The following is a 15,331-nucleotide window of genomic DNA, read 5'->3' on the forward strand; positions in this document are numbered from 1 at the left end:
AATGCCCTAATCAGGTTTAGCTGACCGCAGTCAGAATAAAACATTACTCAACAGCTTGACACACTCACAAACCTATGTCCCTATATTCTAGTAACATGAGTACAGTATGTACCAGCAGTAGCAGATACAATGTTAGATTAGATTAGATTAGGTCAGATTCAACTTTATTGTCATTGTGCAGAGTAGAAGTACAAAGACAACGAAACGCACTTTGCTTCTAACCAGAAGTGCAAAAAAAGCAGAGAAGTGCAATGTGATATACAAAACGGTGTGCAAACCCACTATGACACTGATTTGTTTCCGATCAACCAGATATGATTAAAACTCATTAATCCGCACGTAGCAGCCCGACCCCGCAGATCAAACCCGCAGAAACGGCTGGTCTGTGTGTCGAACTCATTAAACGTTCAACTGGCAGCAACACATGTAGGTGAAAGGTGTGTTTACTCCTTGTGGTTAGGCTCAGAGTACAAAGTACTACTCAGTCACTTACACAGATCAGTATGGACCCTTTCAACAATAAAACCAAAAACAATGCCTCTGCATTAAGATAACATATGGAATGTTAAAACGGAAGCCTTGTGGGGCCAACTACATGTATGATGCTGATAATGGAACTCTCTTGAAAGGGTCTATACAAGCCCACTCACTCACCAACACACACACACACATAGTCAATCGTGCTCACTGGCTTCATTTGGGGGAGCATCCTAACCCATTTTTTGTGATTTCAGTTACATAGAAATACCTAAAGACCTCCAACTTTTTTGTACCATAGTCTTGTGCTCCCTCTCTCTTTCTCTCTGTCTCTACATCTTTCGCTCTCAGTCTCTGTATTATATGGGGGTATTAGCTGTCACCTGGCCTAAATGTACACAGTTCAGTAAGTATTACGTACTCAGTCACCAACATACATCTCCATACACACTACACAGTCAATCATGCTCATAACCTGTATTTCAGGGGAGCAACCTAACTCATTTTTTGTGAGTCCTGTAACATAGCAATGTCTAAAGACGTCCAGGTTTGGACCTCCCAGACAACTTTGCCACGTGACAGCCTAACACTATACTCTCTCGCTGTCTCTCTAACTCTCTGTCTCTGTACTGTACATGTGCATAACAGTTGTCACCTGGAATAGGGCGAACAGCAGTAGTCTCTCACAGGGGTGTAGTTTACGTGATACGCTGGACTACCCAGCATACCCACTTAAAAAGCATCACTATCTCAGTATACCCACTTAAAATAGGCAAGGATATGTATTAACATTTGGGGTTGATCACAGTATACCCACTACAGCTAACAAGACTACATCACAGTATACACACTACAGCTAACTAGATTACACCACTGGTCTCTCCTGTAGATTGTGGACATTATGCATTGAAAGGACAGAACATGATTATGTGTTTAGAAGCGACGTTTATAATATGCCAATGATACATGTAGCTGGCCAATGAAATGGTGTAGATCAGTGTTTCAAGTGTGGTCCGGGGACCACTGGTGGTCTGCAAGCTATCCCAAGTAGTCCGCGAGCAGACGTGGTAAAATATAATAAAGATGAAGTGTTTGCAATATTGAACAAATTTGTTCTGCAACACAGCCTAAGTAAGCTGTGCCTGTTTAAATCATATGAATCCTCTGACACAATAAGCAAGGTGCAAAGACAATATTTTTTTTTTATTGGTTAAGTGGTCTGAAAAAGTTTGAGACACACTGGTGTAGATGAAAATGATTGTGGCTTCGTCCCTACCTTGCTATAATCATTCACAACCTAATCTACCTTGTCTACAGGTTGTCTTATGTAACAGACCTGATCTGCTGTACTTATGTCATTTTGCATTCATTTGCCTTTCAGCGGTTAGATAAATTGACGTTTGTTTTTTTTGCAGCAGTTGCATGACCAGACTGCCGAGTTGTACTAGCCCAGTCTGTGTTTTAAAGAATACCGGTCAGTCCACATTAACAGAAACTCGGAATGGTGACCTCTTGGCTGAATTACGGCACAGTGCACGATTCAGACACAAGTTACAATAGGCCTCTCAATAGACTGTCGCAAACAGATACTTCTGCGTTCAAAAAGTGAGGGCTAGTTGGCCAATTCATTCTGTTAGTGCGCATTTGCATCGTGATAACTTTTCCCAAATAAATTGACAAACGAATGCGGTAGCCAAGGCAAGAATAAATCCAATCATTGATCAGGCTATCGAACCAATTTGCGCAAAGGCAATTTACATACCTGGTTTCTTCACGTCCAAGATTTTCAGTATCATAGCTGCAGTGCGCACACGCTGAGGTGACTCTAATAACTACTGTCACGAAGGTGTGAACTTCATGGGCAAAGTTGTACCAACCGGTTAAGAGCCATAATTTCTAGAAAGTATGCAATAGCGTATATGACAGAAGACGGGACTTCGCGCTTCTTCAGCCAGCCCCCAAGACAAGTATACTGCTCTCATTGGCTATAGCCGCAAGTTCGACGAATCAGCAAGAACTTAACACACCGTCTGACTATGAGCCGACCAATGAAAAGACACTATCGAAAACACCATTTTTTTCCCCAATACAAAACCATCAAAGACCCCAGGGGTCTGTTTTGTCGTTCGACGCGATAGGTTTGATAAGACATATCAAGAACCTTTTAGAAGACGGAGGAGCTTTTAGAAGACGCAAGGAGCACGATGTGACTTCGGTTATTTGGTCTATAGCCTAGTTGTGGGAGAAGAATGACATGTCGAACCTTGCTTTGGAATTTGATAGCTTGTATCAACGCCACCAGAACTGACTGATAATGTAGCTACTGAGAGATCTTTGAACCGAGCAGCATCTCTGGTCAACAGTTTCAATAGGCCTACATCTTCATCTTATTGGGGATGCCTGAGAAAACAGTGCAAAATAATATTAGGCCTATAGTGTGATGTTATCTAGGCTATTTTTGTATACGTGAAACAGAGATAAAACATTATCAACGGTCTTTATAACTACCAACAGTCTTCATTTTCAAGGACAGCAAATAAATAACAGTGGTAGTTGCCGCCACGATTAATGTAGACTAATTTCATGTTAAAAGGCCTAACCGTCGTCTATGCGTTGCCTATTTAATGTGCCTTGACATTTCATCGGCTTTTAGGTCATTAAAGAAAATGAACAGCTGGATGAAATCCAAACACATCACCCATTATTGTTTAATAACAAGGTTCCACAAATAATATATGATGTGGTGTTTGCATCAACAGTGGCGTAAAATCACATTCAACTTACGAGGTCTGTTCTTTTTGCCCGAGTCCATTCTCCTTCGACGCCTGCATCGTTTTGCTGGCGATCCATTATTGTGTACGTCCGGGTGGTGAAGATGGTGGATATTTTCGATGCCGCTATGGCTACTGCTGTGACTGTTCTCACCCCCACTGCCTTTAGACGAATTGTGCCCTATGCCTCCTCCGTTGCTTTGTTGTGATGGATGAAATCCATTCACTGTGCCATTCAGGTATTGAGAACTTGTTCCGTTCGGATCATTATCTTGGTCATTTTCCATATTTACTCAAAACGACCGAAAATAGGAAACCCGAATGCCCACACGATTCTTGCCCACACGATTCTTATTCGCCTCGATCTATCTGACTACGCCGACGACCTAAAAATCATTTAGGACAGGCCTATGAGACGATGTAAACAGTGTCGTTTTTATGTGCCCCCTGTAAAAAACGGAAACAGTCAAAAACTGAACGATGGCAACGACTGTTCCAGTTAAAACACTCGGTCGGGGTCACTGTCGGTCATACTTCTTTTACTCTCCTGTCTTCCTCAGCTTCCGAGTGTAAGGGCCGGTATGTTACGTCATCATACAGAACAAATATCCACACCCCCTTCAAGGACGTCACATCACCACAATTTGTTCTTAAAGCTTGCAGACACAAGAACTAATTCAGCAAAGTACCTCAAACCTATTGTCCAGTATTTAACCTAGCCAACGTTCGCTGGACTATAATGATGCTTAAAATTGGTTTGTTCACCCGTCAGTCTGGTTGTGGGCCCACTCGCCCACACAACAAAGTTTGTGAAGAAACTGTAGGCCTATATTGTTAAGTCTACCTCTTCATTTCAATGCTGTTGAATAAAACCTATTTTGCATAATCATGTAGCCTATACCTTTTTTTCTTTCTTATTCTTATTTCTATTGTTGGCCCTATAATATTCCAAGGCAAGGAGATGATGATGGAGACGTTGAAACAAACCATGTAACCTAGATCAGGCTGTTTGAGCAGGCTACGCTCAAGTAATCTACTCTGGTCTTGACCAGCTTAATTGTGTTTTAACTCCTTAGGATAATGGAGCATAGACCAAAATTACACTTACTCATTGCTCAACACAGAAATTCAACTTAATTCATTCAAAGCAAGTGATTATTTTTTTTCCAACAAGTTAACCGATATTCTTATCAGGGGATGCGCAAAAGTAGGCTATTTGTCTGAACAATGAACAAGTAAGCTTAAACAAACAAGCAAGAAAGCATAAATTAAACTACTTAAACAGTAGACATACCGGAAGTTTCACGAATTAAATTTTCTGAGTATATTCAGGACTGTATGTGTTTCCGCCTCGTACTACTACCTACAGCCACATGATGGCAGACGAGTATTGGGTTGTTGCGTTAGGCCTACAACATCTTTTTTGGACCTTAGATAGTGCCAAGTTGACATGTTTTTTCTCTTCAGTTTTCCACCCACCTATGACAAAAAAGAACAACAAAAAAATGTCACCTAACATCATAAAACTCGGAATTTTAGAAATATTTGTCCAAACAGTGATATCACACTTAAAAAGATTCAGGTGCGTCTTTTTGGCTTTACCGCGTCTCTCTGACGTCACCTTGATATATGCACGATCTGCTGGTGGAGCAGTTCAGTGGGACTTTGAGTGTGAAAGTAGACCTTGCGTCCTGCTACGACACACTGCAAGTCAAACGAATCTTTATGTGTAAGGCACATTTTACCTTACTTGAAATTTGACTCATGTGTACTAAATATTTAACGCGCAACAAAGGCTGGCAGGGTTTGAAGATGGTGATAATCACTGATCACCTATTGGGATACGTAAAGTGAGAGGTTTTCAGGACCAGGGATAGGTCACCAACATTACCATGAAACCGTCTTTTACCAAAGACCCTATAAAGGAACTCGTAATGGCCGGATTGACCTCGGAGGTGATGGACTTGCGCCTGCTGCATGCGCAAGAGACGACCGTGGCAACTTTGACAAGTTCAAGCCCGATGGATAATGAGACGAGTTGCGGCGAGTACATCCTGAACTACGGGCGCGTGGAAAAGATGGTGATTGGTTTAATTTTGACGTTGCTCACTTTTCTAACCATATGTGGGAATTTACTGGTGGTCATGTCTGTGTGTTTCGTAAAGAAGCTTAAACAGCCCTCTAATTACCTTATCGTGTCTCTGGCCATCGCGGACCTGTCAGTTGCCGTGGCTGTGATGCCGTTTGTCAGCATTACCGACCTAATTGGTGGTCAGTGGATTTTTGGCCGGGTCTTCTGCAATGTGTTTATAGCCATGGACGTGATGTGTTGCACCGCATCAATCATGACGCTCTGTGTGATCAGCATTGATCGGTGAGTAGGAGTATGTTTGTGTGATTTTCACTTTACTCAGGGGAAAAACTATTTTGATTTTTAAAAGTTCCATGTAATGGGATAGAAGTAAAGATTGTGGCCAATAATTCAGTGGATGATAAATAGAAATGACTGTATGCTGTTTATGCTAAACTGTACCTTGGCATACTGTAGTAGATGATATACTGTTTGTGAGGTTGGAGGTGCTATTTAATAAACAACAGCAATACAGCATATGAGGGGGGTTTCAACAGCATCCAGCAGTGAACTCACAAACAAAACAAAACAAAATAATGATTGATTACTTATCTTTTGGCTAAGCCACTTGCATTAAGCAGAGCGTTTTCTGTCTGCTGTGAATTATTGATCAATTAAGTGAAATGCCAAAACGAAATGTGCTCTAAGAAAGCCTATAGCTTATTTGCATGGAATACCAATTGCATCCAAATTCTCTTAGATCTGAGATGTTTGTCTTTTTTGCTCACCTATTTCCTCACCCCAGATACATGGGTATAACCAAGCCATTAACGTATCCCGTGCGTCAAAATGGAAGGTGCATGGCCAAGATGGTGTTTTCTGTATGGCTCCTCTCCGCGTCAATCACTCTCCCCCCTCTGTTCGGCTGGGCCCAGAACGTCAACGACGGCCACGTGTGCCTGATCAGCCAGGACCTGGGCTACACCGTTTACTCCACGGCTGTGGCCTTCTACATCCCCATGTCCGTGATGCTCTACATGTACTACCGCATCTACCGCGCGGCCAAGGTCAGCGCCGCCAAGCACACCATCGCCGGGTTCCCGCGCGCGGCGTCTGCGGCAGCAGCCAGGCCCAGGGCGGGCGAGGACAAGGAGGAGGACGAGGAGGAGGGGGGGAGGGACGGCACGGGCGGCGGCGGCCGGCGCTCGGGGATGATGGGCGCGGAGTGCGCGGCGGCCGCCCTCAAGCTCCAGCGCGAGGCGGAGGAGTGCGCCAGCTTCTCGCGCCTGCTCCGCAGCGACCGCAAGACGCTGTCCATCTTCCGGCGCGAGCAGAAGGCGGCGGCCACGCTGGGCGTGGTGGTGGGCGCCTTCAGCGTCTGCTGGCTGCCCTTCTTCCTGCTGTCCACGGCGCGGCCGTTCGTCTGCGGCGTGGAGTGCAGCTGCGTGCCGCTGTGGCTGGAGCGGACGTTTCTGTGGCTGGGCTACACCAACTCGCTGGTCAACCCCTTCATCTACGCCTTCTTCAACCGCGACCTGCGCACCACCTACAACAACCTCATCCGCTGCCGCTACCGCAACATCAACCGCAAGCTGTCCGCCGCCAGCATGCACGAGGCCCTCAAGCTGACGGAGAAGCCCCAACATGGTGCATTAGTCGCTGGGTCAGGTCAGGCTGGCAGGACCCTGCTGTAAAGGACGTGGGGAATTTAGCTCACTGGGAGCGGGGCACTGGGTTTCATATCACACACTCTTGAAGAGAGAGTCAGATTTGCAAAAAAAAAAAGAAGAAAATGGCAGAGTGAAGGAGTCGTAGATCTTGAGTAAAGCGCATGTTTGTGCCGTGGACCTTAAGGGGGTAACAATCCATCTTCCACTCACTCCCGAGGTGCCACATTCACCCCTGCAACTCCTGATCTATGCTTATGGATTTGCCCATCAGGAGGAAATGAAGTGTAAAGTGTATAGGGCATCAATTTAACCTCACCCACCTCCCTCCTTTCTTACACTTGGAGGAACAAACCAAACTCTCGGTTCTTACCTCAAACTTTAGTCCATATAGACTGTATGGAGTAAACAGAGGAAAAAGAGTGACATTTTTTGCGACCAGCGACGAAGCTCCAAATCGTTATTTGTGCTGCATTCATGAGGCAGAGGCACGTGACTGGGCAATACCTGCCAGCCTGGCAGAGAGTCCCAGCCCCCAGGGCGGTATGAAGGATGAGGAGTCCTCTCAAAGGGCCCTATTACTTCTCCTAAGTCTTTTCCCTGCTCGGGAGGCTGTCACTGGCCTGCCTCTCCTGCTGCGAGGAGCATAATGTCCGGTATAATGTTCTAGAATGAGCTCGTTGTACACCTCGGTCTCAGTGGTGCCTATGATTTATGAGTGGATTCGTTTTTTAGTTTGGCTTAACCAGGTCAGATGTAGCCAACGCACAGAAATATGTCCTTGCTATCAGTAACTGCAGAAGAGTGTTATTAACGCTGACCGCAATGTAGAGCCACACACATGTCCTCACTGAATTTGTTTTTGTCTGGCTGGAACAGTTTTAGTCCCATTACTTTAAGAAAAAGTTCTAATAGCCCATACTGGCTGTAGTGGTGCCATGTTTGTGTTTTTACAGATGGAGTGCTTGTAGAGTTATATTGACATGGTGAGCGCGATACCACAAACGTCTTTCTCAGAATGTTTAAAGCCTACGTTACTGAGATAATTCAGACAGATGTAAACTAAAATAGGCTTTTTAAGTATAAGTATATATACTCTTTTGATCCTGTGAGGGAAATTTGGTCTCTGCATTTATCCCAATCCGTGAATTAGTGAAACACACTCAGCACACAGTGAACACACAGGGAGGTGAAGCACACACTAATCCCGACGCAGTGAGCTGCCTGCTATAGCGGCGCTCGGGGAGCAGTGGGGGTTATGTGCCTTGCTCAAGGGCACTTCAGCTGTGAATGTGGGCATGGAAGAGAAATGGTCAACCACTTCCCCTGTCCACATTTTTCCTACTGGTCAGGCATCGAACCGGCAACCCTTCGTTTACAAGCCTGAACCCCTAACCAGTAGGCCACGGCTGCCCCTCAAGAGGCGACGGCTGCCCCTGTTTGAGCCCAAGAAAACCTACTTCACAAATGCAAATCATCAAGAGAAACAGAGCAGGTGTTCTAGTGCAGCAAAGAGGAAATAGATTAGTGTGCCTACATGCATACTTTAGTCACACAAAACTTAATAGTCACTCGCTAATTTTGTTCATGCTCCACTAGCATTCCACAAACACACACTTATTTCGTTTAAATGATTGACCAGCAAAAGACACACGACATTGATTCAAACCTGCTTGAACGTTTAATGTTTGATGTGAACTCCAGCCGTTCCTCAACAAGTCCTGCACCAGACTCTCCCCCTCCCCGTCCCTCATTCTAATATGGCAGCTCGCTGGTCGGCTTCAGATGTAGGTTTGATAACAAGCTCTGGGGGAAAGACAGCAGGACGCGAGTCTCATTATTAGCTGCCATATTTAATTATCTGTTGGCTGGATAGAAGACGAAAGAGAGCAAAGACTTTCGCAGGTGCTTTCACTGCTGTTGTCACGGCGACAAAGGCAGATGGCATCCCTTAAATCATCTTGGTCACGCCCCCCCCCCCCCCAAAAAAAAAAAAACCCCTCCCCGTCCAGATGTGGAGGTGTCAGCGAGTGCAGCACAGTGAGGAGAATGCTCTTCTCCGAGCAGCACAGCCACTTGAATTCAGAAAAGGATGTTTTTTAATGTTCATTTTTCCCCCTTGTCTCCTAAACAGTATTTCGATGATTTACAGTTATGGCTAACCACCTGCTACACAGAATGGAGAGGGTGATGACTCATGACTCTCCTGAGCACTTGTGCTACCAGGATAATTCCCCTTTCATCAGCAGCATCGACGCCAGAACTTGGCAGTGCGCTACGCTATTTTTTAAAGTTTCATTCATTTTTTTTCCCTCTTTTTGCTTTATTTTTCCCCCACTGCTGACAGAAACACATACTGTTGGGTTGATGGTAGTTCCTTCTGTTACACTCAGCAAAGAAAGAATAGATGAGAAAAGATGTGTGGAAGAGAAATAAAAAAACACCATGTTTCAAGGAGATGAAATCAACCAGAGAGAGCCAGAACACTTTCAAATGATGACTGTCAAGAAAATTGACGGACCGCGGAATATAGGCATGTGTACAGTAGATGTAACTGAGAATCTCTATAGGTGCCATGATACACCAAGTGCAGTCCACTGCATTAATCATTAAGCGCTGCATCCTTGTGCTCCAGACAGATGGAGCATCAGTGGCAATGAGCCATTGGTGTTACCCACTCAGGCAACGAGAGAACTGACAGAATGTGAAATGGGGTGAACAACAGTGGGAACTGTGATTAAGACGCGGCTACTGTGTGTGTGTGTGTGTGTGTGTGTCTGTGAGAGAACAAGAAAGAAGGAAAAAAATGGAGAGTGAGAAAAAAAGAAATAGATACTGTGAAAAGAGAAGGATAAAGTGGTCTGACGGTAAAGCCCCTCAGTGGGGGTATCTCATGGATTTATAGATCAGAGGGAATTATGGGAAAGTGGCCTCTGAGTAAATGGAATGTTGCCCTGGCTCACTTGCATTGTCTCCATGGTGACAGCAGAGATAACGGAACAATCGCGCGGAACACATACAGTGACCTTGAGCTCTCTTCTTTTTCTTTTCTCCCATCCTGAGAGACAGCATTACAGCTTCTTCCCTCTACTTGGGTTTTACTGTCCTATTTACAACTACCAATTTATTTATTTATTTATGTATTTATTTGTTGCATATTTATGTATTTATTTACTAAGGTTTTTTGCACTGTTTTCTCTGTTAGGTGAAAAAACAAACCAACCTCCATTTTGAATGGCATCAAAGGGACAGAGGGCAGTGGTGTGGGGAGATGAGGGGAAAGGAGTGGCCTAATTGCTATAAGGCGGTGGTTTAAAATGGACACCCTTGGGAGAACACTCGGACTCATTGGAGCAGCTGTGTAGCTTCTGCAAGAGAAACAAATGGGCGCTGTCACAAACGGTTCCCTTGCCGCCGACTCAGCAGGACACACGAGGGCCACTCGGTCCCGGAGGAACATTCTTTCCCTTGGCTGTCTCTGTTGTGAAATCCGAAGTGTGCATCCCAGAGCAAAGTCTCCACATCAGCTTGAACTGTAATTAGCTTGGTGTTCACATTTGTTTGTACAGAGATTGGTTATCTATGTAAAGTAGCTGGTAAGAAGTTGTCATCGGAGATTCATGATGAGCAAAAATGTGTTTCCAAGTACTCTTCTTAGTGAAAACGTTCACATTATATAAAAACATTTAAAAATCAACCATGCCCAATTTAGCTTTAAATGTGCAGTGGACATCAATTCAGAATGAGCAAATGCATCAGCTGTCTGAAAACGTTCTGCCCATTTGTATTAGCTTTTTTCTGAGTAACTATTTGTGTGGGTGTTTGTCATGTCTTCAAAAGTGACTCAGTCATTGACTCACCCAGAGCACATAGTAACATCAGTTGGCTTCTCTTGAGGCCAAAAGCAAATGTCTACCCCTAGGGGCGCAGGAGATATTTTGAAAGTGAGGGGGACCAAATTGTGAACACAAACCCATAGTGAGATCAGATTTCCAGATATCGGATTGCCACCTCTGGCCCACTTTCGACCATCATGTTTTAAACTTGCCAGAATATTAAGATAATACCATTGATTGTTTTCAAAATATTTTTTGATTAAAATTGTCAAAACTGTGAGATGAGCACAACGCCAGATCTGCCCTCAGACCAGCTTCTTGCTATGTGCAATTCTACTTTTATTTAATTTTTTTAGATTTATTTTACACTACTTGGGCCAATGGTAGAATACTCTAAAAGCAACATGATGTTGATATTTTATGAAGCCATGAATGAATCATCATGCCTATGATCCAAACATAGACTACATGATCAAATAGCCTAGTTAGGCCTACAGTACCTAAATTGTCTGGTATAAACCAAATCAACTCTCCACTATGTGTGTGCAGTTAATATTTATGCAATGTTAGAACATGTTGGCTTAACAAGTTACCAGTCCAGAACACACAGAAAATTGCAACAGAAAGTTGCCTTTATAATCAACTACTATTTGTTCCAACAGCATTTAAACAAAGCATTTATAAAATTGAAAAAAAAAATATATTACATAAGAAGTAAAATAAAATACTGTTACTGTAGTAACTGTACCACATTACCCCAAGCTTCAAAGAGCTCCCCATGTCTGTGACAGCCAGACGTGACACCGCTAAATTCTCAGCTTGTTTATACCCCACACTGAACGCGTAAGAAAGGCCCATCACTCTGGGGTGTGGTAGCCTACTCTCTGGGATTTATGCACCAAGGTAAAAAGTATCCAATTTGTGTCTTGAAATTATGTTTGAAATAAATGTCTTAGAACAAAAACTTTGGGTAGGCCTATATACTTGTATTTTATAGTTAGGCTAGTGAAAACGAGTTGATCAGTAGGCTAGTTGAGTTTGTTATCAATAAACATAACAGCTAATGTCATGTTGAGCAGGAGATAGGCTACCATAAATCCTCAAATTATGCGGGATTGATTCTGTTTATAGCCAGACAAATAAAGGCAGGTTCCCATATTTGCCTATACCATACCAACAATTGCCATCAGTCCACCAGCACTAGAAGACATTGCTTCGATTTAAGATTTAAGTCAATGAAATAACACCTCTTCTTAATATTCTATTATATTGTTGGTTGGATTAATAAAGTCGTTTTCCTACCATGGGTCTCCAACACACGTTCTCAAGCTCATTGTCTTGCCGCCCCTTTCGAGCATTGAAGCCTACTACATTTAACGCAATTGTTGCGTGACTCAAGGCATTCCAGCCTACGAATTTAATAAAAAGTAGCCTACTAAATCATGCATAATTAAACAATAACTCAATTTAGGCTACTTGACTACGCAAAAAGGTTTCTATTACAGCACAACCCCTATTCAATGAATGGCTGCCTTGTCTCGCAATAAACAGCGGTGGAAATCCTGACACTTTTTCAACTGCATGAAACATAACAGTGAACCATCAAATATCTCCCAGAGTTCAGTGCCCATCAGTCCCAACATTTAGCAATATAATCAAACAGTCCAAAAGTAAATTAGATCCCAAACCAAACCGAAAATGTTATGCTTTTGATGGCCTACCAGTATGCCTCTCCAAACGAAAAGCATCTCTAATGATGGTTGTTAGTAGACAAACTGGCTTCAGATATCCAACAGAGTGAATATGTGATTGTGCAGTCTTACAGTACTGTAGATGGCTGTGGTTAGTGATGTGATGCTGTTAATGGGGAGTTTTACATAGTTAGCGCAAACCCTATAGGTTATTATTTATTTAGCGTATATAAGGCTTTTTTTCCTTATCAAAAGTGAGGAGGACGACGGCCGTCTCTTCAGCACTGCGTGGGACATATCCCCCACGTCCCCCGTGCCTCCTGCGCCCCTGTCTACCCCAAAGCATGGGTGATGCACCAATTAGTCCATCAAGCTAGGCAGTCACTTCAGAGAAAAGACAGTGATAACATAAGACTTTTTCTTGTTCAGGGCTAAAAAAAAAAAAAAACAACACAGACACACTTGCTTAAAGTGTTTATGTACAGGCCAATGCTGTTTAAAATGGACCCAGTTGTGAGGTGATGATTGTATAATACCAAGTCATGTAAAAAGCTGGGAGAGCCATTGTATTTTTGTATTAAAAAAGACTTCAAAATGAATGTTTGTTTGTTGTGTTTCAAGTGCTTCAAACTACTGTGCGGATACTGATTTTCTTTCCACATCATCTGTACGATTTAAAAAATGGCACATTTTAGAACTCACTGCAAATTATGTCTATGGACCCTTTCAAGAGAGTTCCATTATCAGCATCATAGTTGGCCCCACAAAACTTCCTTTTTAACATTCCATATGTGGCTATTTGCCAAATACCGTAAAAGTTTTCCTCACATCTCACACTAAAGCGTTTTCTTTTAGAGAGACAATTTGTTTTCACAGGTTTTGTGTGATGCTTCAAATGTCATTGTCATTATTGAGTACTATTTGTGCAGGATATATTGAAGTAAACAAAGCAACTTCACCTTTATTTCCACTTAAATGGAAATAATTGCAATAAACATTAACAACGAAAGCATCACTGCCTAACAGTGGTGGACATTACTTGAGTACATTTACTCAATTACTGTACTTAAGTTGCTTTTTCATGTATCTGTACTCTACTTGAGTATTTCAATTTTGTTAAACTTTTTACTTTTACTCCAGTACATTTCGAGGCCAAATATCTTACTTTTTACTCCACTACATTTTGTGACAGCTGAAGTACAACTGAAGTTCCTTTTGGAAAAAAGACTGTACAAAAGCATGTGTAAATGTATATTTTCTATTAAGCGAGCTAGGCGTCAAATAATGGTGTTGCCTAACCTATGTTATTGTCATATGCACTATTTACTGTACCTTGTTGACCCCTTTTCACAATATTGATGTTACCATAACTAGCCTCTTGACGCCATCAAGCAAATGATAGACAATCTGACACTATCAAACACAAAAGGGAACATCTTGATTTGGTCCGAAAGTGTAAAGCATTTAACAAAGAAAAATGTGGTTACTTTGAAGTATCTAAGATAAGATATCACATTAGTTTGTTTTTAGTTATTTCTACATACAACAAGTATTAACTGATTTTGTCCTTGAATGGAGGAGAAAGGCTCAATGAATGCCTATGTCTGCGCCGAATCATTTCAACAATGCAACTGTATTAGGCATAATACATTTCAGGACTTTTACTTTTGATACTTAAGTACATTTGAAGGCAAGTACTTTTGTACTTCCACTCAAGTGGAAATGTAAAAGGAGGACTTCTACTTTTACTGGAGTAACATTTGACCATGTGTATCTCTACTTTCACTCAAGTACAGGATTTGTGTACTTCGTCCACCACTGCTGCCTAAACTGACCTTGACTAAGAGTTCTTGGGAGTATTTGAAGTGCGATGCTGGTATGATGTTATTCAGGGGTTCCCTGTGCTTGGCTATTTATCTTGAGATACTCATCTGCAGTGCTGGGGAAAACTGCCAGGCTCTTTCTCTCTCTCTCACATAGACACACACTCATACACATACACATACACATACAAACACACACATACACACACAGACACACACACAGACACACACACACAAACACCTCCTACACACACATACCCAGACACCTCCTACAGTGCCCTCTCACCACTGTGATCATAAATTGCATCTGTGTATTCAAAAAGCAATCCTGGTGTCCAATGTTTAGCATTTATGCTAAATCTGACATGGGCCTTTTAAGTCCTCTGCGGTTTTGTTGGCTCATTTATTTATTTATTTATTTATTTATTTATTTATTTATGGATGTGGTCAATTTATGAATTTTCACGAGGCCCACACACACTGCATCCCTGCTAATGAGCAATTGTTATGCATTATGACTTCTTTGTCTGTGCAGACATCAAGCCACTTCTATGGGGTACTGGTGTCTACCCAATGTGTGAGTGTGTGTGTGTGTATGTGTGTGAGTGAGAGAGAGACACACACATTCAGAAATTACATGGTAATTGGGAGAAGGGAAAGAAGAGTGATGTTTTCTATCCTCTACTGCCGTTCACCGGCTGTTCATCATATTTATTGCTTCCAATTTTCAGTCGAATTGACCTCATAATAATCTTGTCTCTACATTTCACGGGCACAAGATTTGGGTTTAGGATGCATGCGCATGCATGTGCGTAGACACACACTCAGACATGCACACACACACACACACACACACACACACACACACACACACACACACACACACACACGTAGACTCACACACACCAATCAAAATAGTATAAAAATATAAAAAACTACCCTCTTTTGGGGGTTAGTGCAAGCCAACCCCTATGGTGCATGCATACATTCATTCA

At 42.7% G+C, this 15,331-nt stretch overlaps 2 protein-coding genes across 3 annotated transcripts in view; one reads left to right on the forward strand and one right to left on the reverse strand.

Moving 5' to 3' along the window:
• The window catches only part of pank1b (pantothenate kinase 1b), a 13,663-nt gene extending 9,835 nt beyond the window's left edge, over window positions 1-3,828 (reverse strand). The window contains exon 1 of one of the 2 annotated variants that reach the window (XM_042082905.1): window positions 3,262-3,828. In XM_042082905.1, the coding sequence (XP_041938839.1) occupies window positions 3,262-3,535 (274 nt within the window). In that variant the 5' untranslated portion in view covers window positions 3,536-3,828. Of the gene's footprint in view, window positions 1-2,239; window positions 2,862-3,261 lie in introns of those variants that run through there. The other variant, XM_042082906.1, reaches the window with a different exon arrangement.
• Window positions 3,829-5,182: 1,354 nt separating this feature from the next.
• Window positions 5,183-7,013, forward strand: LOC121700733 (5-hydroxytryptamine receptor 7). Its single transcript, XM_042083934.1, has 2 exons — window positions 5,183-5,622; window positions 6,125-7,013. Exons 1-2 carry the CDS (start codon window positions 5,183-5,185, stop codon window positions 7,011-7,013), a joined length of 1,329 nt encoding a protein of 442 aa, XP_041939868.1.
• The last annotated feature ends 8,318 nt before the right edge of the window (window positions 7,014-15,331 follow it).

This window comes from Alosa sapidissima, chromosome 24 (assembly GCF_018492685.1).
Source record: "Alosa sapidissima isolate fAloSap1 chromosome 24, fAloSap1.pri, whole genome shotgun sequence".
In the NCBI taxonomy this organism is placed as follows: Eukaryota; Metazoa; Chordata; class Actinopteri; order Clupeiformes; family Clupeidae; genus Alosa; species Alosa sapidissima.

Excerpts from the sequence above, each read along its gene's own strand:
- LOC121700733 (XM_042083934.1), top strand. The coding sequence starts at position 5,183 with ATGGCCGGATTGACCTCGGAGGTGATGGACTTGCGCCTGCTGCATGCG. Across the intron at positions 5,623-6,124 it reads TGTGTGATCAGCATTGATCG|ATACATGGGTATAACCAAGC; the intron begins GTGAGTAGGAGT and ends TCCTCACCCCAG.